The 23,657-nt window shown below is 54.9% G+C and overlaps 8 protein-coding genes across 8 annotated transcripts; 1 reads left to right on the top strand and 7 right to left on the bottom strand.

Annotated features, from left to right (window-relative positions):
* Positions 1 to 18: 18 nt before the first annotated feature.
* Positions 19 to 3,563, bottom strand: LMH87_009083 (uncharacterized protein; the record flags this gene model as incomplete). The annotated part of the gene is made up of 4 exons (XM_056202360.1): positions 19 to 1,135; positions 1,222 to 3,233; positions 3,288 to 3,438; positions 3,493 to 3,563. 4 exons carry the CDS (start codon positions 3,561 to 3,563, stop codon positions 19 to 21), a joined length of 3,351 nt encoding a protein of 1,116 aa, XP_056056931.1.
* An 891-nt stretch (positions 3,564 to 4,454) lies between these two features.
* Positions 4,455 to 5,149, top strand: LMH87_009084 (uncharacterized protein; the record flags this gene model as incomplete). The annotated part of the gene is made up of 2 exons (XM_056202361.1): positions 4,455 to 4,932; positions 5,037 to 5,149. 2 exons carry the CDS (start codon positions 4,455 to 4,457, stop codon positions 5,147 to 5,149), a joined length of 591 nt encoding a protein of 196 aa, XP_056056932.1.
* Positions 5,150 to 5,324: 175 nt separating this feature from the next.
* On the bottom strand, positions 5,325 to 8,071 carry LMH87_009085 (uncharacterized protein; the record flags this gene model as incomplete). The annotated part of the gene is made up of 4 exons (XM_056202362.1): positions 5,325 to 5,951; positions 6,005 to 7,427; positions 7,487 to 7,920; positions 7,994 to 8,071. 4 exons carry the CDS (start codon positions 8,069 to 8,071, stop codon positions 5,325 to 5,327), a joined length of 2,562 nt encoding a protein of 853 aa, XP_056056933.1.
* A 1,272-nt stretch (positions 8,072 to 9,343) lies between these two features.
* On the bottom strand, positions 9,344 to 11,083 carry LMH87_009086 (uncharacterized protein; the record flags this gene model as incomplete). The annotated part of the gene is made up of 3 exons (XM_056202363.1): positions 9,344 to 9,472; positions 9,531 to 10,811; positions 10,928 to 11,083. 3 exons carry the CDS (start codon positions 11,081 to 11,083, stop codon positions 9,344 to 9,346), a joined length of 1,566 nt encoding a protein of 521 aa, XP_056056934.1.
* Positions 11,084 to 12,616: 1,533 nt separating this feature from the next.
* LMH87_009087 (uncharacterized protein) lies at positions 12,617 to 16,314 on the bottom strand (the record flags this gene model as incomplete). Its single annotated transcript, XM_056202364.1, has 2 exons — positions 12,617 to 16,014; positions 16,074 to 16,314. The coding sequence occupies 2 exons, from the start codon at positions 16,312 to 16,314 to the stop codon at positions 12,617 to 12,619; spliced, it is 3,639 nt and encodes a 1,212-aa protein (XP_056056935.1).
* A 498-nt stretch (positions 16,315 to 16,812) lies between these two features.
* LMH87_009088 (uncharacterized protein) lies at positions 16,813 to 20,046 on the bottom strand (the record flags this gene model as incomplete). Its single annotated transcript, XM_056202365.1, has 5 exons — positions 16,813 to 19,118; positions 19,190 to 19,416; positions 19,465 to 19,545; positions 19,605 to 19,611; positions 19,662 to 20,046. The coding sequence occupies 5 exons, from the start codon at positions 20,044 to 20,046 to the stop codon at positions 16,813 to 16,815; spliced, it is 3,006 nt and encodes a 1,001-aa protein (XP_056056936.1).
* Positions 20,047 to 20,450: 404 nt separating this feature from the next.
* On the bottom strand, positions 20,451 to 20,915 carry LMH87_009089 (uncharacterized protein; the record flags this gene model as incomplete). Its single annotated transcript, XM_056202366.1, has 1 exon — positions 20,451 to 20,915. One exon carries the CDS (start codon positions 20,913 to 20,915, stop codon positions 20,451 to 20,453), a length of 465 nt encoding a protein of 154 aa, XP_056056937.1.
* Positions 20,916 to 21,129: 214 nt separating this feature from the next.
* On the bottom strand, positions 21,130 to 22,164 carry LMH87_009090 (uncharacterized protein; the record flags this gene model as incomplete). The annotated part of the gene is made up of 4 exons (XM_056202367.1): positions 21,130 to 21,206; positions 21,404 to 21,423; positions 21,965 to 22,011; positions 22,090 to 22,164. The coding sequence occupies 4 exons, from the start codon at positions 22,162 to 22,164 to the stop codon at positions 21,130 to 21,132; spliced, it is 219 nt and encodes a 72-aa protein (XP_056056938.1).
* Between the last annotated feature and the right edge of the window lie 1,493 nt (positions 22,165 to 23,657).

Consider the following 23,657-nt stretch of genomic DNA (forward strand, 5'->3'; position numbering starts at 1 on the left):
TTCAGTCTGTCTATCTAGCTACCAATCCGGCGCCATGCCGCAACCCCCTCCTCCAGCCGTGATCATCGGCGTTGTCGCCACCGCTATCGGCGCACCACCACTGACGCCGGGTTTCCTCCCTTTTCGTCCCACGAGCTTGTATTTCCGATCCAGTGCCGCCAACGGCGCCTCGCCGCTCTCGCCCTGCTTCACCATCCACTTCTTGGTGCCCAGCCTGGCGTCGAGCTCCGCCTCGGGCGGCAGCAGCACGTGCACCATGCCGTCCGCCGCGCGCTCCTCGACCGCAAACGTCGCAATCGACAGGGCGTCGTCGTTGCGGCACGACCCCGACGACAGGTCAAAGTTGCGCTTGTGGTGCGGGCACGACACCCACGGCGCCGGCGCCGCGCCATTCTCGTCGGCGACGGAGATTGTGCCTGCGGAGGACTGGCCGATGAGCCCGTCGGAGAGGACAAAGGCGCGCTTGTGCGGACACATTTGCTGCGTGGCGTAGTACGCGCCCCGGACGCGCCACACGGCGAGCTGCGTGTCGCCGCGCTTGATGGTCGCCGAGATGCCGTTGGGCAGCGCGTCGGCGCCCGCAAAGTGCGCGGCCTTGATGACGGGCTCCCACGCCGTGCTCGACCACTCACCACCGCCATCCTTGCCGGACCGTGTGCCGAGCGCTTGAAAGTCCTCGGTGGCGGACTCGGGCGCCCAGTGCACCGGGTGGCGCTGCTGCCGGTCCGTCTGCATCTCCGTGCCGGGCAGGGCGGTAGCATCCTGCGGCGGCACATTGTCAAACTGCGCAAAGCGCGCCGCGATGGCCGGGTCGGCGACGGCCTCGGCCCACTCGTCAAAGTACGAGTCGACGAGCTCCTTCATCTGCGCCTCGAGGCTCGCGCAGATGCCGAGCTTGTCGCGCACGACGACGTCCTGCAGATAAGCGACGCCGCCGGGGAGCTGCTCGAGCCAGCGCGCGGTGCGCTGCAGCTTGTCGGCGGTGCGGATGTACAGCATCAGGTAGCGGTCGAGCAGGGCGACGACGTCGGCGGGCGGCACGTCCTTGGCGAGCAGCGAGGCGTGCTTGGGGTTGGCGCCGCCGTTGCCGCCGACGAAGACGTTGAAGCCCTTTTCCGTGGCAATCAAGCCAAAGCTGAATTTCATCAACAGTCAGCAACTCCATTCCTTCCCGGAACAAAAAAGTAATCAATGTAGTTGCAAGGGAAATGTTTTACGTACTCTTTGCTCTGAGCCTCGGCGCACTCGCGCACGCAGCCGCTCACGCCGCCCTTGATCTTGTGCGGCGCGCGGATGCTCTTGTACCGCTCCTCGAGCCGCACGGCGAGGCCGACCGAGTCGCCGATGCCGTAGCGGCACCACGTCGACCCGACGCAGCTCTTGACGGTGCGGAGCGACTTTGCGTACGCGTGGCCCGACTCGAGCCCCGCGGCGCCGAGCGCGGCCCATATCGCAGGGAGGTCCTGCTTGCGGGCGCCAAAGAGGTCGATGCGCTGGCCGCCGGTGATTTTCGTGTAGAGGCCGTACTGCTCGGCGACGCGGCCGATGGCGAGGAGCTTGGCCGGCGTAATCTCGCCGCCGGCGACGCGCGGGACCACCGAGTAGGTGCCGTCGCGCTGGATGTTGCCGAGGTAGCGGTCGTTTGTGTCCTGCAGGCCGTGGTGCGGCGACGCCAGGACGTGCCGGTTCCAGAGCGAGGCGAAGATGCTCCCCACGGCGGGCTTGCACATCTCGCACCCCACGCTGCCTGCGCTGAAAGTGTTGTTGTTGTTGTTGCCGGCGTCGGCAAAGACCTCGGCAAAGGTCTTGTGCTTCTTGACCATGATGATGTTGAAGAGGTCGGTGCGCGAGTAGCTAAAGTGCTCGCAGAGGTGGTTGGTCACCTCCTGGCCCATGCCCGTCAGCGTCTTGTTGAAGATGCTCGTCACGAGCGGCATGCACCCGCCGCACCCGGTGCCGGCCTTGGTGCAGGCCTTCACAGAGGCAATGTCCTTGCACCCGCCGCTCTGCGCCTGCGTGACAATGTCGCCCTTGGTGACGTTGTGGCAGGAGCAGATTTGCGTGTCGTCGTCGAGGTCGTCGCCATTCTCCTCGCCGCCGCTCTTGCTGCCGACGATGAGATCGCCCGGCGGGACGTCGAGCTCCTTCATCGCCTTGACGAGCGGCACGACCTTGATGTAGTCGCTCGTATCGCCAATCATCATGCCGCCGAGCAGGTACTTGCCGTCTGCGGTAAAGATGTACTTTTTGTACACATTCTGGAACGGATCCTTGTAGGTGAGGATCTTGGCCTGCTTGTCTACCGGCAAAGGGCCGTTGCTCTTGGCCTTGCTATCGCGGATGTATTTCGGTGGTAGATGCCTCGGCCCGTCCCGGTCGGCAAAAAAGTCCCCGAAGCTCGCGACGTCGACGCCGAGGAGCTTCAGCTTGGTGCTCACGTCCGGTCGCTTAAAGACGCGCGGCGTGTGCAGCGCGGCCTGCGTCAGGTTGAACGCCAGCACGTCGGCCATTTCCACGCCCGGCGCGATGAGGCCGTATGTCGTGCTGCGCCAGCTCGCGCACTCTCCGACGGCGTAGACGTCTGGAACGCTGGTCTGCAGACTGTCGTCGACAATGATGCCACCACCACCTCCCGACTCGGCGCATTCGATGCCGGCGTTGCGCGCGAGCTCGTCCCGCGGACTGATGCCAATCGCAAAGCACACCGTGCTGCACGACACCTCCTCGCCATCCTCAAACACTACGCCCGTCACGTTGTTTGCCGCATCGACCTGGATGCTTTGCACGCGCTTGCTCAGCATGACGTCGAGGCCCAGCTGACGGACCTGCTGCACGACCATGTCCCCGGCGTCGGCGTCCAGCTGACGACTCAGCACCCACTTGTTCCGTTCCACCAGGCGGACTTTTTCATAGACTTCTAAATCCATCATGGCCTTGGCGGCCTCGAGGCCGAGCAGGCCGCCGCCGACGACGAGGCCGTCGGTCGCGCGCTTGTCCTTGGAAAAGGCAATGAGCCGCATGAGGTCGTCGACGGTGCGGTAGACAAAGACACCGTGGGCGTCGTGGCCAGGCGTCCGCCGCGGCAGCACGGCGCTGGAGCCGGTGGCGAGGACGAGGACGTCGTAGGACACGGTCTGGCCGGTCTCGCAGTGGACCGCCTTGGAGGCGGTGTCGATGTCGACGACCTTGGTGTTGATGTGGCACGCGAGGCCATTTTTCGCCGTTGTGTCATACTGTAGCACCACGTTCAGCGATGAGTTATGTAGACGAGATTGTGAGGGACCTACCCATTCTTGTGGATTGAGGTATAAATTCGGAATCTCGCGGTGGTTGAAGAAGCTGGTCAGTCCCACGCGGTTATACGCCAGATATGGCTCTTCACCGAGGACGGTAATGTCGTATTCCCGCTCTTTTGTGTCGTATTTAATAATCTTTTCTCTGTTTTGAGGTCAGAATCGTGGTGTAGGGGTACTTGTGCGTCCGGCAGCTTACATGAATGACATGCCTACCATGCCGAGGCCGACAATGACGAGCCTCTTCCGAGGACGGTCTGTTTCTGCCATTTTGAATCGAAGCCGTATCCCTAGCCTTGAAGGTCCAAACTTTGACAACTGACATTCAGGGAGCAAAGCATTTTAAGATGTGTCGCGCGCTGGCTCATGCGCGCCGTCGGTTGTACAAGCCAATCATCATGTGCTCATAGCAAAGTTTGTCTCTGGCCTCCCTCCCCGCGGAGAAGCATGTTCATAAACGCCATCGCAGTATCATAGCGAGGGCTCACATATTCCCCCCAATGCCGACCGATGCCCGATAAGCCCAGGGCTGCGCCGGCCCGCCGAGTGCGACAAGCCGTTGATAAGCTGCCCCGATATCCAGGAAATCCGGAGAAGCAGAATCCGGAGAAGCAAAATCCAAAGGGGGGATGAAGTCGGAACACTAGTTACAGCTTATCTGTGGGCTGGGTACTTTTTTATTTATTTATTATCGTTGATGGTTTTATCTGGGTGGGCGATCGTTGCGCAACGGTTGGTGCGGTATCAGCAACACCCGATTGGCTGGCCTGGTATCTGTGCGGCAAGGTGCTGTGGGCTGGACAGCTGCCATGTGGCGAGTCCGTCTCTCACTGAGCTACACATGGCAATTGTCATTTTTCTTACCAGTTCAGTCGTCGACAAATTCTCAAGGTTTAGTAGAAAAAATAACAATAAAGAATAAAGGATGTGAAAACAAGGCTGATGTAGTTGCACTGCAGCTGCGGTCGTCGCGTGGACAAAAGTCACCCCCACCACACACCCCGCCAAGAACAGCACCACCGTGGACGCAAACTCACCTCATATCAGCCTCATACTGCATCTCACACAACCACCACACCACACTCACCCCCTACGCCGCCCGCCCTGCTGTCATCTCAACCGGCAGCCCACAGTCGTCTGTCATCCCACAACTCCGAAACCATGACAACTCCGGCAGCCGCCGCCGCGGACTTCAAGTTCCCGCAAGAGTACTTCTTCCCCGCCTTCTTCACGCGCCAGACCAACCTGACGACGCGCCACGCCCAGCTGCGCACCTGGGCCGCCCTCGTCCTGTCCTACGCGCGCCACCACCGCCTCTTCCGCCTGCGCCTCTCCGAGGCCGCCGACTCGGACCTCTTCCGCAACCGGCGTCTCGAGCGGCGCCTCCAGGCCCCCGACATCCGCGAGCTCGTCGACGCCATGGTCAAGGACGGGCGGGCCGAGTATCTGGCCGGGCCGGGGTCCTCGGCGGCAGCAGCGGCGGCGCAGGACGGAGGGGGGCTGGACGTGGTGCTGGTGTACTGGCGCAGGCCCGAGGAGTGGGCGGCGCTCGTCGAGGCGTACGTCGAGGACACGGCGCAAAAGGGGAGCGTGCTGACGGTGTATGAGCTCTCCGAGGGCGACGGTACGCGCAACACGGGTACGTTTGATTACATGACTATGATGGATCTACCTCGAAAGCGAGAGAGAGAGAAAGAGAGAGAGAGAGAGAGAAGGCATGTGCTAACGATGGAGCAAAAACAGAGCTTCACGGCATCGACGGTGAAATCCTGCGCAAAGCACTCAACATACTCGTCAAGCGCGGCAAGGCCCAGATCTTTGGCCAAGAAGACTCTCTCGGTGTCAAATTCTTTTGAATTGATGCTGCCCCCAAAAAAGAATGCCGAGTACGTAATCATTACGGGCATGGTATATACTTGATACAAAAGCAAAAACAAGAAACGACTTCATCCCAGCTGTATTCTGGGAGATGTAGTAGCAAGATGCCACGGAAACGCCCCTTCCAGCAAACCCCCGCCAAAGCCCCTCCCTTTACTCCTTTTGTCGAAAGACTTCCACCGCAAACTTAGGATCGTACCGGACCTGCTGCGCCATGGCCACGTCCAGCAGCCAGTCGGGCGCCACGATACGCGGCTCCATGTGGCCCTTGATCGCCATCTCGCGGAAGCGCGGCCACATGGTCTTCTCCTCGGCGCTCGCGCCGCTGAGTAGGTACACGGGATCCGGCGGCGCTCCGCCGTCCTGCTCCGCCGTCGTCGGCTTGATGGTGGTGCCGCTGCGCGCGCGGTAGATCTTGAAGATGGCCCCGTTGGCCTCGGCGATGACCTGGTAGCTCTTGGGCCCGTTCTTGATGGTCTCGGTGCAGTACACTGCCACCCCCTGCAAGAGTCGGCCCCGGTTTGCCTTGGCCCGGCCGACAGACTTGTCCAGCGTCATGTTGTACCGCCGCTCCGCCGCCTTGTCCTTGAGCCTGTGCTCGTGCATGGGCGGCAGCTCGCCCGTCTCAAGCGCCGCGTCGATGAAGGACGATGAAATCACCTCGGGCCCGCGCGCGAGGGCGCACAAAAACTTGACGGTGCGCACGATATGCGGCGCCGCGAGGTAGTCGCATGGCTGGCCCTCCTGGACGAGTTGGATGCCCAGATCGCGCAGGTTGCGCTGGATATTGTTAGTACAAATAGACACCACAATAAATTCGGGTTACATCTTACCCTATCCGCATCTTCTTTATGCTTGTTCTCCACCCATCTCGTAAATCCAGTGAGGATAATGCGCATTTCAACGTCGGGCAACGATGGGCGAGCCTTCTTGCTTGGTCGCTTTGCAACTTCATCCTCTTTTGCACTCTCCTTCTCCGCGGCCTTCTTCTCCTTTGCGTCCTCCTCGGCGAGCCGCTGTTTCTCGACAAGGTCAGCAGCGCGTTTGCCGCCAAAAGGGGTGGTGGCCTTGGCGGAGCGCTTCTTCTCCTTTTCGTAAAGGGCAATGTCCGGTGCAATATTTTGCAGCTTGTCCCTGGCCTTGGCCTTTGCACTACGGCCACCAGTCGACACAACTGACGGTGTGTCATTTTCCTTGCCCGAACGAACGTGGCGTGCCCGCACTGGCGTCTCGACAGGTGCAGGAGTGGCCTTTTTCGGCGGCGAGTTCTCCGCGTCTTCTGTCATGAGCACATCCTCATCGACATCATGTGCTGTCTGCGCAACGACCACGCCGTCAGCAGGTCCATTGTGGTAGGCATTGTCCTCGGCCGCTTCCAGAATCTTGCGCTTCCTCTTGGCACTGCCTGTCATCTCTGCGTCGCCACCCGGGTAGTACAACTCCTTCAGCTTGCCCTCGTCTAAAAAGGTCTGACCAATAATCTCGCCCAAATTCGTGCGGTGCGGGAAGTGGATGTACTTTGCAATGTTGATGGGCTTCAGCTGGCACTTGGCGTAGCTTTCCTCGATCCACAGGTGGTTGACGACGTTGACGCCCCATTCCGGCGCCGCCTTGCACTTTTCGCTCGAGTCGCGCGCGGTGATTAGATGTGTGTTGTCGGCCTTCATCGTCTTGGTAAACTCGGCGCCACAAGCCTTGATGAGGTTCTCCAAGTAGATGCGGGCCTCACCGCCGTAGTTGGACACTGTGATTCGGAGGCCGCGAAAGCCTTCGATGCCATTGCGAGGTGTGGGGTAGTGAAGCAGTCGTCTCAGGGATGAGGTCCACGAGTTTTGAACAATCAGATAGTAGAGCCAAGACAGGTTGCCGACGTCTTTACAGGACTGGGCAGCACGCACGTACTGCGTACCGTCGCGATATTGGCCAATGTACATGTCGCAGGCATCCACCGTGTCGACCATTTTGCCGCCACCGTTGACGATGATATCCCGAACGGCTTTGGTAAGTCGCGGTGAAATGTTGAGGTCTGCGCCGAGCAGCACCTTTCGGTGTTGGAAAACAGTGCACGGTGGGCGCACCGAGTCGCCGTCGGGGGGCAATGGCAGCCACTGCGGATTCGGGGACGTGGCGCCATCCAGGTTGTCGTTGACGGGAATATCGATCTCGTCCTCGGGCGTCTTTTTCATAATCTCAGGATCGGGCAGCAAATAAGGCGTCTCGTCGATTCGCTTCCCGAGCTTGAAGCAGTCGTCAAACCTGCCAAAACGTGATTAGCGCAGTCGCCCCTTGGTATCATCTTGCATCGGAGAGCTCACCAGTGGGGCAGAACAATCTTGCCCTTCCAGCCTTTGGAGAGAGGCACCTGCACCTTGGGGTGGTCCATGGAGAGGGCGCACACATGCGTCGTCAGCTTGGACACGTCCTTGCTTTCCTGGCCGCCCAGGGCCATGACGGCGCCGAGTATGCTCTCCTTGTCCGTCACGGGCAGGTCCGCGCACGTCACCACCACCTCGGCGAAGATCAGGCGCGGGTCCGGCGAGAACGGGCGGACCTGCGCGACGCGCCGCTTGCTGATGGACGCCGTGATCCAGTGCGTCGTGACGACGGGTATCATGACGGCCTGCGACTCGGTGTACTGCTGAAAGTCGATTGTGTTGGATATTATGTGCGTGACGTGGTCAATGGCAATGGTGCCGTTTCGGCGCGGCTCGAGAACTTCGGCGCCATTGTCTTCGAGAATGGCCGAGAGCTGATCATGTGAAAAAAACCTAAGTCAGAAAGAGTCTGCGATGAAACGGACATCCAGTTGCGGCGTTGCGTACCTCACTGATCGCTTTGGGCGTAAGCGAGCTGCTGGGCACAAACGCGATCGCGCACTCATGAAAGACCGCCTCGCCCATGGTCGCGGTTCGCTACAGCAAGTCGTATGATTCGTATAAAGTTGGAAAAATCCGCTGTTAAATAGGCAGCATAGCGGTTATGATAGCAAATGCTCTGCGCAGTAAAATGTTGTCTGCCTATGATGCTGCTCTGGAGGCCGTCGCAGGTTAAAAGGTCTGTTGCCTATTTGTTTAATGTTTGGTGACGCGCCAGAGTGGCGGCGACGCGAACCACTCAGGTGGTCACCTGACGCGGCGCGTACCTATTTACCCTAAATGGCCGTGTAAGTCGGAGAATATATGGCCGAGAATAACTATTCAGGCATAAATTTAAATACAGAAACTGTTTCAATTTTATTGTACTAGGAAACTTTCGGTGCATTGTATTTTTCAGTGTGGCTTCGCTGCGGATGTACCGTCCACGCGCACATCGTCATCCAGCATTTGGCTCTTGCTTGTTGCTCTGAATGCCTCTCGTGCTAAAGCCCGCGGCTATCGAAGGACTCCAGTCTGGCCACACATGGATATTGTAGTTTTTGGGTTGAGGTATTATCCTTTTTCTATCGGCACCAGTCTTTCTGACTATTTTCCATTTGATAATTTTGTTTTCATTTTGTCGACTGCATTACAACGTGCACTATACACGAGCCTCTGATTGACTTGGTCGCTTCGTAGCTCTACGACTGGATGGACGAAAATATAATTTTAGTTCCGCAAAATTGCGAAAATAGAATATACGAAGTGTACACGTCTTGTTCTACCGTCTACTAGGCCGGTTGTTGGTGACGGACAGTCGACTCCAGTATGGAACGAGCCAGCCGCTGGCGATAAAAACGCGTGGAAGCGTAACGGCGCCGAGGGTGTGACCAATTCTTTTCTTGGCCGCTCAGATAATTCTCCTGTAGCTCATGATATGTTAGCACCTGAATTCAACACGGTAGTTGCTCCCCATTCACTACAGCGACCACCTCGGTAGGCTTTCAGAGAACAGTAGAGCGGCGTAGCATCTCCCCTGGCATATTTACTGCCAGAGGAACACATGAGTGATGAAATTCCTAATCCTGAGAACAAAAAAGAAATGCGAAAATGCCGTAACAGAACTGCGCAGCCCTCGTCTGACCTATATCGCTGCCCGATCTGGCGCTCTTCAGTATACCAACCCCATTGCATGTACTGGTGAACATTGTGCGCCAGACTCGCCTCGCAAACGAAACAAAAATGCAAATTATACCATAAAAACAAAATTCCACAGTAACCTTTATTACATGCCAAGGTTATTCCCGTGCCTGGCCATTAGAGCGCCGCCTTGCCTCTCGACTCAAACGGCAGCAGCATCACGATAATTCCCGCTGCAAGGAACAGGGCGCCGCTGGTATATACGGGCGCGGAGGTTTGGAGATTCGCAAACATGACAATGATGGGCTATATATGTGTTAGAGACAAGTCCGAGGGAACAGGCGACGTGAGATCTTTTACTTACAGCCATAATGCCAAAGACACGGTTGCAAATGGCAGCCAGCGCATTGCCGGTGCCGCGCTGCGGCGTGGGGAAAATCTCGGGTGTATAGCCGTATAAAACGGCGTACATGACATTGCTGCAAAAGTTGAAGGCGCAGTTCCAGCCGAGAAGCGCCTCACTGGTGGTGGCGGTGGTGGAACAGTAGAGGAAGACGCCGGTAAGCACTGTGAAGATGGACAATGTGCCCTTGCGTCCGAGATGGGGCAGCTCAACGAGAAGACCACCGAGCAAAGCGCCAGGTACACCGAGCGTCGAGATGATAAGCGTATTGCGATACGTCAGGTATGTGCTGCCGTCGCCAAAATCGGCGCCACGGGAATCTTGGATGTAGGGCAAGAACGCATTGTACAGCGGGAACGCAAGACCAATCAATGCCCAAAGGAGCATGATCAGCGAGGTGCTGATTGCCAGGCGCCTGGTCGAGAAGAGCGTCTTGATTTTCCTCGTGTCCAGCTTCTCCAAATGTCTGCGCACGGCCGCTGCCGTGTCCGTCTGCGCGACATAGCTCTCGGGTTCGCAGGCGCGGAGGTCTTCGATCGTGAGGGTGCTCGTTTTCCCGTTGATGCGCGCGACCTCGTGGACGACACGGACAGCATCCTCGTCGCGGCCCTTGCCAATCAGGTACTTGGGCGACTCATGCAGCTTGAAGAGCAAGAAGCGCGCGAGGAACATGAGCAAGGTCAGGCCGCCCACGGCGATGAGGAAGTAGCGCCAGCCCATGTTGTCCTTGCGGCGGCACACGGTGGCGTCCTGCGGGCAGGTCAGGTTGCCGAGCAGCGGCCAGGCAATCAGGTTGCAGACGACCTGGGCGACGGCCCAGTCGAGGGAGAGCACCGTCAGCAGATACTGGTGCGACTGCGGCAGGAACTCGAGGAAGATGGCCGAGTCGACGGGGAGGTTACCTCCGACACCAAAGGACCAAAAGGCGTTGAAGATGCCAATGGCGGCAAAGTTGGGCGCGCTGGCGGACACGAGGCCCCAAAAGGCCGTGAGGCCAAGGGTCAGGTTAAAGGCCCATTTGCGGCCGAAGATGTCGCAGCCAAAACCCCAGAAGGCAGCGCCGGCGAGGAGGCCGATGTTTTGGGCGAGGACGAGGAGCGGCGGGCGCGTGGGCAGGAATTCTTTGGCAATGGGTTTGAGGATGAGCGATGTGACAACGGGCCACAGGTTATCACTGGCCCAGCCGAAGCCGACAACCAGGAAGAGCTGCCATTGGTACCAGCCCATGCCAATATCTTGAACCTATTATACAAAGGAGCACGAATTAGAATTTCTATGGCGTCTTGTGTGCCGCGGCGACCGTGGCGCGTGGGTGAATGCGCTCACGGCGAGGCGAGGTTGAGTGGGCTGCAACGTACTGCACGGTTGAGGACCTTGGCCTTGGCCTCGTACACGGGATCCAGCGAGCCTTTGGAAATGACGGTGTCGTCGTCGTCGCTAATGTTGATGCTGCCATAGTCGGAATGTCTGCGTTCTCCGAGAGACTCGTCGGACAAGTTTGGTTCACCACCCATGTCTGCTGTATGACCGTCTCTATGACGTGGTGGACGGATGGTGGTCTATAGCTTTTTGGGGGGTGAAGCTACCAAAAGCAGGCGCTGGGTCAGGTCGGGGCAACGTTGGAGAAGATGCAAGAAGTCGATAGCTCGCGCGTGCAGGTTTGAAATATATATATATATATTAAGCCAGCTTCTGATCGTCTGGTCGAATCTACTGCTGCATCCAGCTTCCGGCCCCCTCTTTTCCCGGCGCAACCCACGTCAACGGCTTGGTGGTTAGTGCACACCCACGAGCTGAGCTGGGCGAGAGCAACGAAGAAAAAAACAACCGAGACCTGCCTTGAAGATATTGCGCCATTGGTGAGACAGCTGCGGTGATTGGCCCTAACTAGTGGCGGGCCCTCAGTGCTCAGGCGAGACCATTCTGGGCGCTGGCGCATGCGGCCACGGGCGGCATGGCGACGCTAGCCTGCCCCGGTGTGGAGAGCTGGGAGGAGTCGACAAGGACAAATGCAGAGAGTTTTCCCGTTCACGCAAGGCTCACAGGCAATCTTTCCTCTGTCTGCTGAAAAAGAAATGAGATTGGACTTTGGGCTGATGACGCCGTTGTGAGGAGCCCGACCGTCGTCGCTGGTGGCTGCTGACAGCGGAGACTGCGTCGCAAACCCAAAAGCCTTTGCCAGCACAATAAGAAAAAGCCAAGGACAGAGCTCGCGTGCAGTTCTGGTCTAGATTCCCATGATTCCATTCACGAGTGGCCGTGTCCCACAGTGCGATTACAAATGCAGATCTAAACCAGATCCGCTGACAGCGACATGCTCTAGTCTACGGATAGTCAATGCAACTCTACCTTCCGTACAGTGCATTTTTCATTCGCGCCGCTTTCCTCTTACTGTAAACTCTTATTTACTCAACACATCCATGACTCAAGGACCTATAGCATCTCGGAGAGCAACCACCACTTTTTGTCAGCCTGCATTGTCGCGCTCCTATACTTGCTCAGCTGCGTAATGATTTTGATCAGAGATGAATACGATTGGGTTGACGCTCTAGGGTCTGGCCAAAGTCAACGCCTACGAAACAGTCCCGTAGGACTCAGTAGACTGCACTGGGATGAGTTATCTGGTGCGACACGAGAGACTGTGGCAGTTGGGTTGCACAATCGTAAAATACCGTCAGTGGAGTGATTGGAGTCGGCACAGATCTTTCCACAGGTTGATTCACTTGCTTGAGAAGAGACAGCCAACTACTTCACGGGAGGCAATCCAAGCTATAGTATCGATATATAGAATTTCACGAGCAGTGTCACTTCAAGAGTCACATATACACGACACTGGCAGGGAAAAATGGCATACAGCTAAGCGCTAAGTGACAAGGTTGGCGAACGAAGACGACGCAGAGGCCATCATGTGAGCCCCGTTCGTAGGAACCATACTACGCAATTCGCACTGTCGCAGCTTCTCCGTGCACATGATAACGTGCGTAACCATCAGGTTCTTTTCGTTTGATGATGCCGCGCCGTTCCTTAAACCCTGCTTTGTGACGGATCTAAATATCTGCCCACCGCAAAAGCACAGCGGCGGCAATGACGGGCAAGACGCTCACGAGCTCGCCCAGTCCAGCGAATTCAGGTGGGATTCTGGCATTGATAAAAGCGCCTGCCGCGAGGAGGACCGCAAACGTGTTGTAAAGAGCACTCCACGCAAAGTTGAACCAGATCCGATTGACCGACTTTCGGCTGACATTCATCATTGCGAGGATGCCGTCGAGGTGTGGGCGCACGAGAACCACGTCCGCGGCCGCCTGCGCGACATCGGCGCCTTGGTTGATGTGCACACCAATCGTGGCCTGCGCGAGAGCAACAGCATCATTCGTGCCATCGCCGCAAAATATGACCGAATCGAGTTTCTTGACATAGTCGCCTTTGCCGGCCGGAGAGCTGCGAGAAACCACGTTGCTGACAGGGATGCCGAGTTTGGATGCACAAGCCTGAACAGCGCCGTCATCGTCGCCCGACACTAGGTGAACCGAAATGTTGCGCTTTTTCAAGGCTTCGACAGTGGTAGCAGCGTCAGGGCGTAGCTCATCTTCGAGGCTATAAGCGGCTATGAGAACGCCATCGATAGAGAAGCAGAAGACGGTGCAGCCGTTTGCGAGCATTGGTTGAACGAGGGCGTGATTAAACAAGTTAAGCCAGTGAGAATTACCAGCTTGCAGCCGCTGGCCACCAGCCACGGTCTCGACACCTTTTCCGGTAAGACTTTTCGGCTCAGGAACGGCGGCGGCTGTAATGCCTTTAGTTTCGAGATGGGTAGCTACAGCGATGGAGACGGGGTGTCTGCTGTTCTGCAGGAGGCCGAGGAGAAGAGGAAGTTTGCTTTCGCCCAAGCATTGCTCCGCAGTGACTGACAGTTTTCCGCGCGTCAAAGTTCCAGTCTTGTCAAACACAACGTGGCGTGTCTTGTATGCGACTTCAATGGCATCAGCAGACTTGAAGATGATGCCTTTTTTAGCAGCTGCACCACTGGCAATGACGATAACCATGGGAACGGCCAGACCAATGGCACAGGGGCAAGAGACGATGAGAACCGTAATGGCGTAGGTAACAGCTTGAATAGTAGCTTCAGACCCGTTCTGGTGGCGAGTTGTCGTGCCTAAAACGACCCAAATGACAAAGGTAACAATGGTCAAGACCATTACGACGGGGACAAAGTAACATGCAACTTGGTCGGCGAGGTTTTGTAGTTTCGGTTTCGACAACTTCGCCTCATTGACCATGTCTGCAATCGTATTGATAGTGTTGTCGCAGGGAAGGCGGTTGAGTCGAACAGTCAAAGCCCCAGGGCCATTGATAGATCCTGCAATAACCGCGGATTTTGGGTACTTCTCAGCAGGCTTTGATTCACCCGTGAGCATGGATTCGTCAGTCTCAGAAGAACCGGAAATGACAGTACCGTCGGTCGGAATTCTGCTGTCGGGAAGAACCCTAAAAACGTCACCATATTGAAGGAGACGGACGTCAATCTCGCGTTCGGTGCCGTTTACAAGTAGAATAGCCGTCGGCGATTGCAACGACTCCATAGAAATGGACTCGACAGCTCTCTGACGCGCCAGGGCAGCAACCCATCGCCCAACCATGATCAGTGTGACGAGAAGCGTGCTGGTCTCGAAAAATTGACCAGTCGAAAGTGGCTTGCCTGCAATAAGGTATCCGAAAGAAACGACAGAGAAAGCGTAGGCGGCGCTGGTACTCAAGACAATGAGTAAGTCCATTTCAATGACCCGGGAAAAGACGAGAGCTTTGAGCGCCTTGGGATAAAAAGGGCCACCGATGACGACCTGGACAATGGTAGCCAGGGCGAGCGAGGCGGAGGAGTAGGCAACTTCTCTCTTAGGTAGCGGTGCCCAAGCCAGGACCAAGACTGGAATCGTCAAGATGGCAGAGAGAAGCGTCATCCATCCAATGTGCTTGACATGCTTGCTACCTGCTTCAAGTGACGCGTCGCCACGAGGAGGTGCAAGACCAAATGGCTCTCCCCAGGACCTCTCGGCAAGATCTCGAGCTCCCACAATCTTAGGATCGAATGTGGCGCGAACGGTCTGCTTGTCAATGACCACCATATCCATGACCCCATCCGGCCAGGTTTGGTCGATGAATTTGGAAGGGTCGGTGGAGATGATTAAGTCGAGACTGGATCCTTGATTCTGCATACGCTCACATTTGAACTCAGTCGTCCGCTCCAGATGCTTAATCACTTCAGCAACGGTGCCAAGGCGAAGATCAATGTTGAATTCGGCACGCGAGAGAACCAGACTCGTTTTGAGATCTTTGACTGCGGGAACACTGGCAAGAGTTCGACTGAGCTTTGTTTCACAGCCAGTGCAAGTCATGCCAGAGATGCTGAGAATGACACGCTCTTTACCGAGTCCTTGATCCTCAATATCGGGAATGGCTTCAATGGCCATGTTGCCATCGTGGTCCACTGTCGCGGGGACATCACAGCAAGAATCTGCACAACTTTCTGCTGCAACGGCCGGCTTCTTGCAGCAAGCGTCGGCGCAGCTCTTGTCAGCAAGAGAGGAATCGCAGCAAGAATCGGCACAGCTGTTGTCAACAGCAGGCTGCTCGCAGCTCATCGCAGTGCGACTGTTCATCTTTCTGACTGGTGCGTCACAGCACGCATCCGCACAACTCCTTGCTGCATTTTTTGGCTCCTCGCTGCAGGGCTCAACGCAAGCTTCCCCGGCGGCATGTTTCTCACAGCAGGAATGGGCGCGGCTTTTCTCGGCAGGCTTCAGCTCAGCGCAAGAACCAGCAGAGTTCAATACCTTAGCCACAGGCTTCTCGCAAGCGTCTCCACAGGCAGCCTTGTTGTCAGTAAGCTTCTCGCAGCAGCCAGCAGCCAATCCCTTTTCAGCGGCAACTGGTTTGCCGCAGCAAGACGAAGCGTTGCTCGCAGACTTGTTGTCTTCACCACAGCAAGATCCACCGCCTGACGTGCAACCACTCGCCTCAGCGCAGGGATACTCTTTTTCTTTTCCCTTGCGAGTCGCCGACATCGACATCACAACAGCAGGCGAGCAGCAAGATCCAGGGCAGGCGTTCTTGGGCGGTGCTGCGGTCGGCCTGAGAGCGCTGTCACCCGAGCCTTTGCCACGCAGCCGGAGTCGATTCTGCGTGGCCTGATCCTTCGTGACACTGCTGCTGCTGCTGCTGCTACTTCTAACGGTCTCGGAAGAGCGGGAGCGACCCTGGGGCAAATTGGCACGCCCTCCGCTACCGCCGTAGGCAGAGTGGCGATCACGAATGTCGCAGCACGTCTCTTCGCCAAGGGCGATAAGGGCACGGCAGATGCATCCTAGCGTTTCAAGGGTGACGCTGTAGCGGTCGAGAATCGAGAGGCTGTGCTGAGAACAGGCCTTGCCGTCGACCACGCCGCGGCAGGCTGAGCAGATGGTCAGCTCGTGGGCCGGGAGGAGGTAATAATTGGGGATGGATGCATACTATCGGGGCCGCCCGCGCACTCGCGCACGGCGAGGCGATCAAGGCAAGACGTGTCGCAGCATGGACCAGGTTTGCCGGCGCAGCAGTCGGGAGCAGCGTCCTTGTCTTTGTCCAGATCGTTGTCTGCGGCGAGAATGGTCTTGTCAGAGTCGACGCAGCACAAGTCGCGGCAACCGCCCGGCTGAGGAGTCACAGCTGGAGCAGCCTCGACGGGAGGAGGGGCACAGCAATCAGAGCCCATCTTTTTTGGAGTTTCGTTTTATTTTCCAGTTCAGTCAGTATGCGTATTTCTTTTCTTTATGGCTGATTTGCTTTGTGTTTGTTAAGTTGGGATTCCGGCAGAGTGCCTATCCACTCGGCCAGCATGTAATCTTGGCAGCTGGAACAGCACGTGATGAATCTTCTCCGTGATCGGAAGCAGCTTTTGTTCATCTGCTTTATTGTCGACATCTGTTTTGAAGCTGAAGTCACTTGAGATCGTATACCAAACCAGCGGATATACTGTTCGTTCTGGGCTTACACTCGCCACGGTGGAGATCTTTAGTGTGCGAAGCTGGTAACTAAAGTTAGATCTTGCTGGAGATGGTCTGTTTTGTTTTAAAGCCGGACCCTAACCCAACACTCTGCCTCGGCGAAACATTCGGGAATTCATATAATACCAAAGCAATTTGTGTCAACATTATCTTAGATCGTTTCCGTGCTGTATTCTATGGTTTGTATTACCCGCAATTGTACGCTCCTAATCGTGGTTTAGATCCCACAAGCTATTAACTGTGACATTATGTACCCAGCTGCCATTCGTCTCGTCTTGTTGCAGCGTGAACCCAATCTCTTTCTTCTGCCCTGGTAATAGCACAAATGCGTTATCATCGAAAAAGCCCACCATGTCGGCAGGGTGCGTAAGCCAAGTGTACAGCGACACACTTTTGGTCGCCTCCACGGTAAATTTGCCCGAGGCGGCGTCGTACGTGAGACGCAAGCCAGGATCTGTTATTTTTGCCTTTTTTGGTGCAACAGGGAGAAACGAAACCTCATGTGTAAACTTCTCGCGCACGTTGGAATTTGGAAGCTGGCCATGGGCTTCGACCGATAGCATAAGCAACGCATTTTCAGGGTCTGCCATAGTAAAGGCTCGCAAGACAGCCTTGTGCACTTTGGTGCTGCTGAGGGCATCGACAGTGAAATTGAGGGTCTTGGGGAACTTGAGATTGTTTTTCAGTGGTTTGCCTTGCAAATCGACCCAAGTCATAGAGACCTCTCCGGAGACCGCCTGCCACAAATCCGAGGTGACCCAAATTTCCAGATTTTTCGACGCGCTGTTCCATGAAGTTGATACGACAACATTCTGGTAACCGCGGCGGATGTAGTACGGTAGTACTTTCCAACGACCGCCGTACTCGAGAGCCGCCCAGCTCGGCGCCTGCCAAACGTCATTCAGCTGCCAGAATAAGGTACCTCGCTGTCGTTCTTTTCCGCCGCTGCCGCGACGATAGAACTGGATCTGGTTCTGATAGAAATCGGCCTGGAATAGCTGCGTTGCATGGCACCACGCGCTGAAATGTTCGATTGGATCTGTCTTCTCGGGCAAAGGGTAGTAAAGCTCCACAGCGTCTGTCATTTCTCCCATGCCCTTCAAGCTCTTGGACACGTCTGCAACCAGGCCACCTGGTGGATAGTGATGGTTCCTGGAAACAATCACAGAAGAATTAAATTGCAAATCTTCGTCATTGATGGCAGTTCTCCACGTCTGCAAACTAGGCATGCTCTGGAAACCAAACTCGGTCGCAAAACGCCCCACGGGATACGCACTTTCGTCAAATGCTGGGCCAGCTTCGTACTTGTAGTACTCCGTGTCGCCGTAGAGGTGGCCTTTGGTCTTATTGTCGTACACTTGTACCATAGGTACAGGAAGGTTCATGTCAATTTTCGTCCATCCGTTGTTGCCGCTCGAAGGGGTGTAAGAAATCGATCGGGAGTTGGCAGCCACTACTCGAAAGAGAGTGTCGATGTAAAGGTGTTCATACTGGCCCACGTACAACAGATAGTTCTTGTTATCTGCCATCTTTGAGATTGGGAGGACAACATTTTCGATCTCATTGCCACCGGCCCAGCATGCCAATGACGGATGGTGATTGACACGACGAACATTGTCGGCCGCCTCCTTCCGCACACTCTCGATAAAATTTGTGTCGTCCGGATACAGTGCATCTCCAAACTGAAACTCGCTCCACAGAAGGATGCCACGCTCATCAGCTATATCGTAAATGAAATCGGGGAGATAGGAGCCAGACGACCAAACGCGAAGCATGTTGAACTTTTGGTGCTGCATGGCGTCAAACATGTCGTTCATCTGCTTGGCGTTGGCGCGCGGCCAAAAAACATCTGGTGGTACGAGACTGGAGCCTTTGACATAAAATTGATGGCCGTTGATCTCGAAATGCCAGTCGTTTCCGGGCTGTTTGCCTCCCGTAACCTCTTCCTCGCTCGTGGCTCCAGTACTGAGAAGAATAGTGCGAAATCCAAAACGTCGTGAGGATTTCAATAGTGGTGATGAGCCATTTGAGTTCCGCACCTCAAGCTCAATGGTGTACATGCTTTGATCTCCCATGCCATTTGGCCACCAGAGCTTTGGCTTTGAGCTGCCAATATCGATGCTGCCACTGATTGCATTTTCAGATACCTGCAGGTCCGCCAGTTGGCCTTGGAATAACACCGCGCAATCTTTTGAAGTGCTCGTGATCGTGGCGTCGATGTAGGAGCCGCTCGGCAGGGTTCCGATGTAATCGATACTAGCATTTACCACCCACGGCTGACTTTGGTCGGGGGCGAAATTATTGGTCTGGCCTCGCCGATAGACGTCAACAACAGTGTTTACCGCATGCAGATACTCTTCATCTCGGACTTGGACGATTCGGCCGCTTTTCCATGGCCCTGCAGGAGTGAATGCAGGACTCCAATCCCAGCCAAAGTCAGACTGTTGCTTTCTGACAAAGTTCCTGTTCGGAACTTCGAACGTCCATGCGGCGATAAGTGCTTTTGACCAGGCTAACGCATCGAGTTAGTTTTCCTTTCGAGGGAAAAAATCGCAAGACAGATAATTAGTCGTGTATACTTACGTTGTGGCTTGCTAGCGGATATGGCGTTAGCAATCTTCGGCGCGCTTCCAAAGTTGAGGCTCAACCTGGGCGTGTCTTTACAGCTTTGCATAGCCGGAGTGATATCAAACTGCCACTGGCGAAATTGATTGTCTGTGCTGCCAATAACCCGATCACAAAATTTCACTGTCGCAAAGGTGTCCAATCCATCGAACACGAGCCAAGTTTTCAGGCCTTCATCGTGAGTACTGCAACACCGTTAGCCGGGAGCAGGTTAGCCTATTAAAGAAGCTTACAGATTAGCGAGAGGACCACTTGTATATGTCCAGTTCTGATTCGCTATCCATCGGAGATCAATATCGTTGAAGCCGCGGAGTCTAGATCAGAGTCGCGTCAGTCACAATCAGATTCAATACCTCCACTGGCGTTGACATACGGATCCTCTAACCTTGTCAGCATGTCCAAAATCCGAATCGTCAGTTGTTTGCCTTACCAATAACCCCAGCAGCAAACAAGTCGAGCTGTACGTGTGATGGAAATTTTCCCGGCACCGTAATATTCCCATGCTCATTCGTCACGGTCCATTTTGCATCGTCGAGGGAAGAAATGCCGGCACCATTCTGTAACGCTGTCACAGCTCCAGCAGCTAGATTGGCACAGAGCGCGACGACGGAAAACAATGTCGACTGCATGATGAGTGATGGCAGCAGAGCTTGGCTCTTAACTGCATTATTTTCAAGCTCACCGAGGCTTGAAAAAGGGAATGTATGTATGATGAGCCCTTGTATGTTGGGGGCAGCAGCCTGTTTGCTTTTGTGGCTGGTCTTTGCGTCATAGCGCACGTTACAATGCAACCGCCAAGATGGACTCGGAGACATACATGATCCAGGGAGTGTGTGGTAATGAAGCTGGAGCAAGGGCTGATAGAAGGGCGCGTTGACCTGGAAATCAAGTCAGTGCAGTTAGCGCATAGACTGCTGAATTTCCGGCCGCGTGCTGAACATCATCTCTCCAATAGGTTGGCCCAAAAATGCCAGCCAGTCGAAAGCAACTCATCATTGGCGACCGAGTTAAAAACGTATTGGATATTCGTTGTGGCTAACTGATTTAAATACTCCATTGTCGTTGCCATTATATCGACACAGATCACTGCAGTACTGCCTCTGATCTTTCGTTTCTCTCGAAAGCCTTCGGATCCACTTGCTCGAATGTGCCGGAAATAACAAGTGTAAGACAGACAACAAGATAAGGAGGGAGGGAAACACACGGCTTTAGTGACTCGCTAGGCAGACTTCTTAGCAGCTGCCGGTCTCCCACAGCCAACTCCCAGGAGAAAAAGCGCTCGGATAACGGTGAGCATAACGTAGGTACCGGCCAATCCCTTGTCGTCAGAGGTCCAGGTTGACGGGCTGAGTCGGCCTTGATTAGCCAGCGAATTGTAGATGCCGCTCAGACCTGCGATGTCAGAGAGGAACAGGGCGAATTGGAAGATGCGCCACACGCCCAGGTCCTGGGAATAACGGGGCAACACAGCCGATACGACTGCAATGGCCAGCGCGAGGCCGCCCGTCTGGTGGAAGAGGAAGACCTGGTTCGGGTCGTACGTAGACGCCGGCGCAGATGCCCTGACCGCGGCATCTGGGTCCACAAAGTTGAGATAGACACCCCAGAGCGCCACAAGAGGATCGAGATTCTTGAAGAAGAAGCTGTAAAAGCGGGGGACGACGGAGGCAGAGTTGGTGGCCATTGTAGTGATTGAAAAGTTGGCAGTATGCTTTATGAAGGAGTTCGGTTGATGAAAGGCGATTTCTTCCAACAGTATAATGATGAAGCAGAGGTTCGAAGCGTCGATTATGCACGCGTCGACGCGCTGGCTTGATTATATAGTAATAAAGTTTTCCGATTAGTCGATGGCATTTCGGTCATCCGAGCCGCTAGGTGATGTCCGCTAATACTGGTAACTAGCCAACGCCAGGCCAACTGCTTATGGTGGCGCAGGGCTGGACCAGACTAATGAGGAAGAGGTTTGTTTGCAATTCTGCACCAAGAACCACGGGAATTAGTATAGAAAATTGTGAAAACGCGATGCGGGTGCGCTAAATCCTCATACTACCCGACTTCCACGGAGTTAATCGCGCATGTGCGACCCTCTGGAGTCTATGTCCGACTCTGTATCACGAACCGTTATATGGTAGTGTCTCTCAGAGCTCGTGTCAACTGTACAATCTCACGTACCTGCGAGAACCACGGACTGCCTTCAAATCATAATCTCGTGCATTTCCAACGTACAACACACCACGAAACTCAATGCTTATCAGACCCTCAAAGGCTCAGGGGCAACATTCAGGTACAAATGCTCGGCCCAGAATTCAGTCGATCAAGTGCTGCTATTTCAGGTACCGGTGGAGTCGCCGCTGTGATAGCTGGTCCGGAGGCCGAGCGCTGATGGGCACGGTAAGTTGACTAAGGAATGTGCCGACCGATGCGGGCATTGGACAAAGCCGAGAGGCCCGTGGAAGCAGCAGTCACAGACAGCCTTGCGAAGGCTCGGTGCTCACAATTTTTCAACTATGCATTCTTTTTATTTCGATTTTGACGGCCCAAGACATCAATCACCTCTAGAGTAGATGATCCTGGCGATTGAGTCGCCGCTATCAAGTCTATGACCTGCTAGGTTGATCCCATCCTCCGCGACCCATTTTCAATCAGCTAACATGGAGAAAACCAATCTGTATAGAGATGCTGTCTCTAGTTTGTCGGTCGGCCGACGGCGTCTTAGGCAAGTAACGTATTTACGGGATAACACAACCGCAAGCCTTGGGCTGAATAGGGCATGTGCAATCCTGTATTCGCCTGATCAGCAATATGTCACCGGGCGCCATCCCTACAATTCGTGTTCCATTCCGCCGGAGATGACTTACGCTGCGAGTGTCCGGCACCGGCTTGGCGACAGCGACGGCAGCGACGCTGAGGACGGCGAGGATGGAGAACTTCATCGTGTGTTTATGCCGTGCTGATTTCTGCAAGACGATTCCTTTACTTTGCAGGTAAATACTGAAGATTTGCTCGTCGCTAAGAATACTAGCACAAATGGGAGTCGACCCTTTTTATATCGCGACAGCCCCCGTCAGCCAGCGCCACTGACTAGCACAAGCCAGGCCAAGGCTACTTACTATACGGACTTGAAGGAACTTTTGCTATCACCAAGCCTATTTGTCACACTCGCTAGCAAGATCCATTGCTTCTCCAATGGATGCTAGAATTATGACCCCAGTCTACACTTCCCTGCTAATATCTTCTTCAAAGCTCGCTGGTGGCTCTGGTAGCCCCGCTGGAGACGTAACGGAAAACACGAAATGGCCAAAGCCACCGCCACGGCCAGTCCTCCAGGCTTGTGCTACGTAGTTTTAAAAGTTTGCGTAGGTCTTGCTCAGTAAACCCAATGTGCTGTGAGGCGGTGCCGTGCGTATCTCTCAAGAATTTACTTGTCAACGCTCGTGTGATGCTTCATTGAAGGAGGATGCAACATTATCGAGCGACAGCACCAGGTGCACCAGCTTATTGTATTTATTTTTTCTTGCGCTGGTCTCCTATTGAGCCAAAGATCCCATCTACTGGTGATGACGGGGTAAATCAACTTCTTTTGCATTAGCCCAGTTTACTAGAGCAGTGTCGCTGTTAAGCATGCCGGTATATGTGACACTAACAATACACGATTCCTCCAGTCACCCCAGGTTCTACTGAGAAGCGGGTTTCTGGGCTGCAGCTAGCCTTTCGTCAAGTCGAATAGCTGCAGCCAATTCGTTAGAATCCGAGAACTCGACTCCAGTTATCTTCTGGGATATCTCCATACGCTAGTCGGTCTTCGGCGTCTGCCATTTTCGGTGTCTTATCGTTCTCCTCGTGATGGTATAAACGAACAAGTCAGATACACCCCGTTGCGGCACGGGTCAGTATCTACGGAGAGAATACTTTGACATTATACTGATTGAACCGAGCCTTCTAGATTCTAGTCTCGATGTTTTACAAGGCCTCAGCGCATTTATTTCGCGCCTGGCCAAGAGCACTGGGAGGTTCCAGACGCTGTGTCACAAAGCCAATGTGCCGCTGATCTAGTGGATAACTAGTATTCTCAAGCGCTGACCACGCTCGGCGATGTACAAATCCACACATTTACGTTTATTCTGTTCATCCCGTTGGTAACTTTTGCCCGTGTGCCTCCTGCAACTATCTCATTCTCGCCCCAGGTAGGGGGCTGCACATAATAAGGCTGATGCTGCGCTGGTTAACTAGAGGATACTGCCGAGGTTGGTAGCCCATCAAGAAAGTGATGCTATGACATATGAGTAAGAAGAGGGTATTTGTATTAGAAATCTGTCGCTTTAGAGAAAAGGAATTCTGTAAACATATTTATGGCTGTCGTCTTCGTGGTATACTGCGCCTACGCTTAAAAAGTTCGACTCAAACAAGACGCATGTTGACACGGATG

The sequence above is a fragment of the Akanthomyces muscarius genome, assembly GCF_028009165.1.
Source record: "Akanthomyces muscarius strain Ve6 chromosome Unknown contig_18, whole genome shotgun sequence".
Lineage (NCBI taxonomy): Eukaryota > Fungi > Ascomycota > Sordariomycetes > Hypocreales > Cordycipitaceae > Akanthomyces > Akanthomyces muscarius.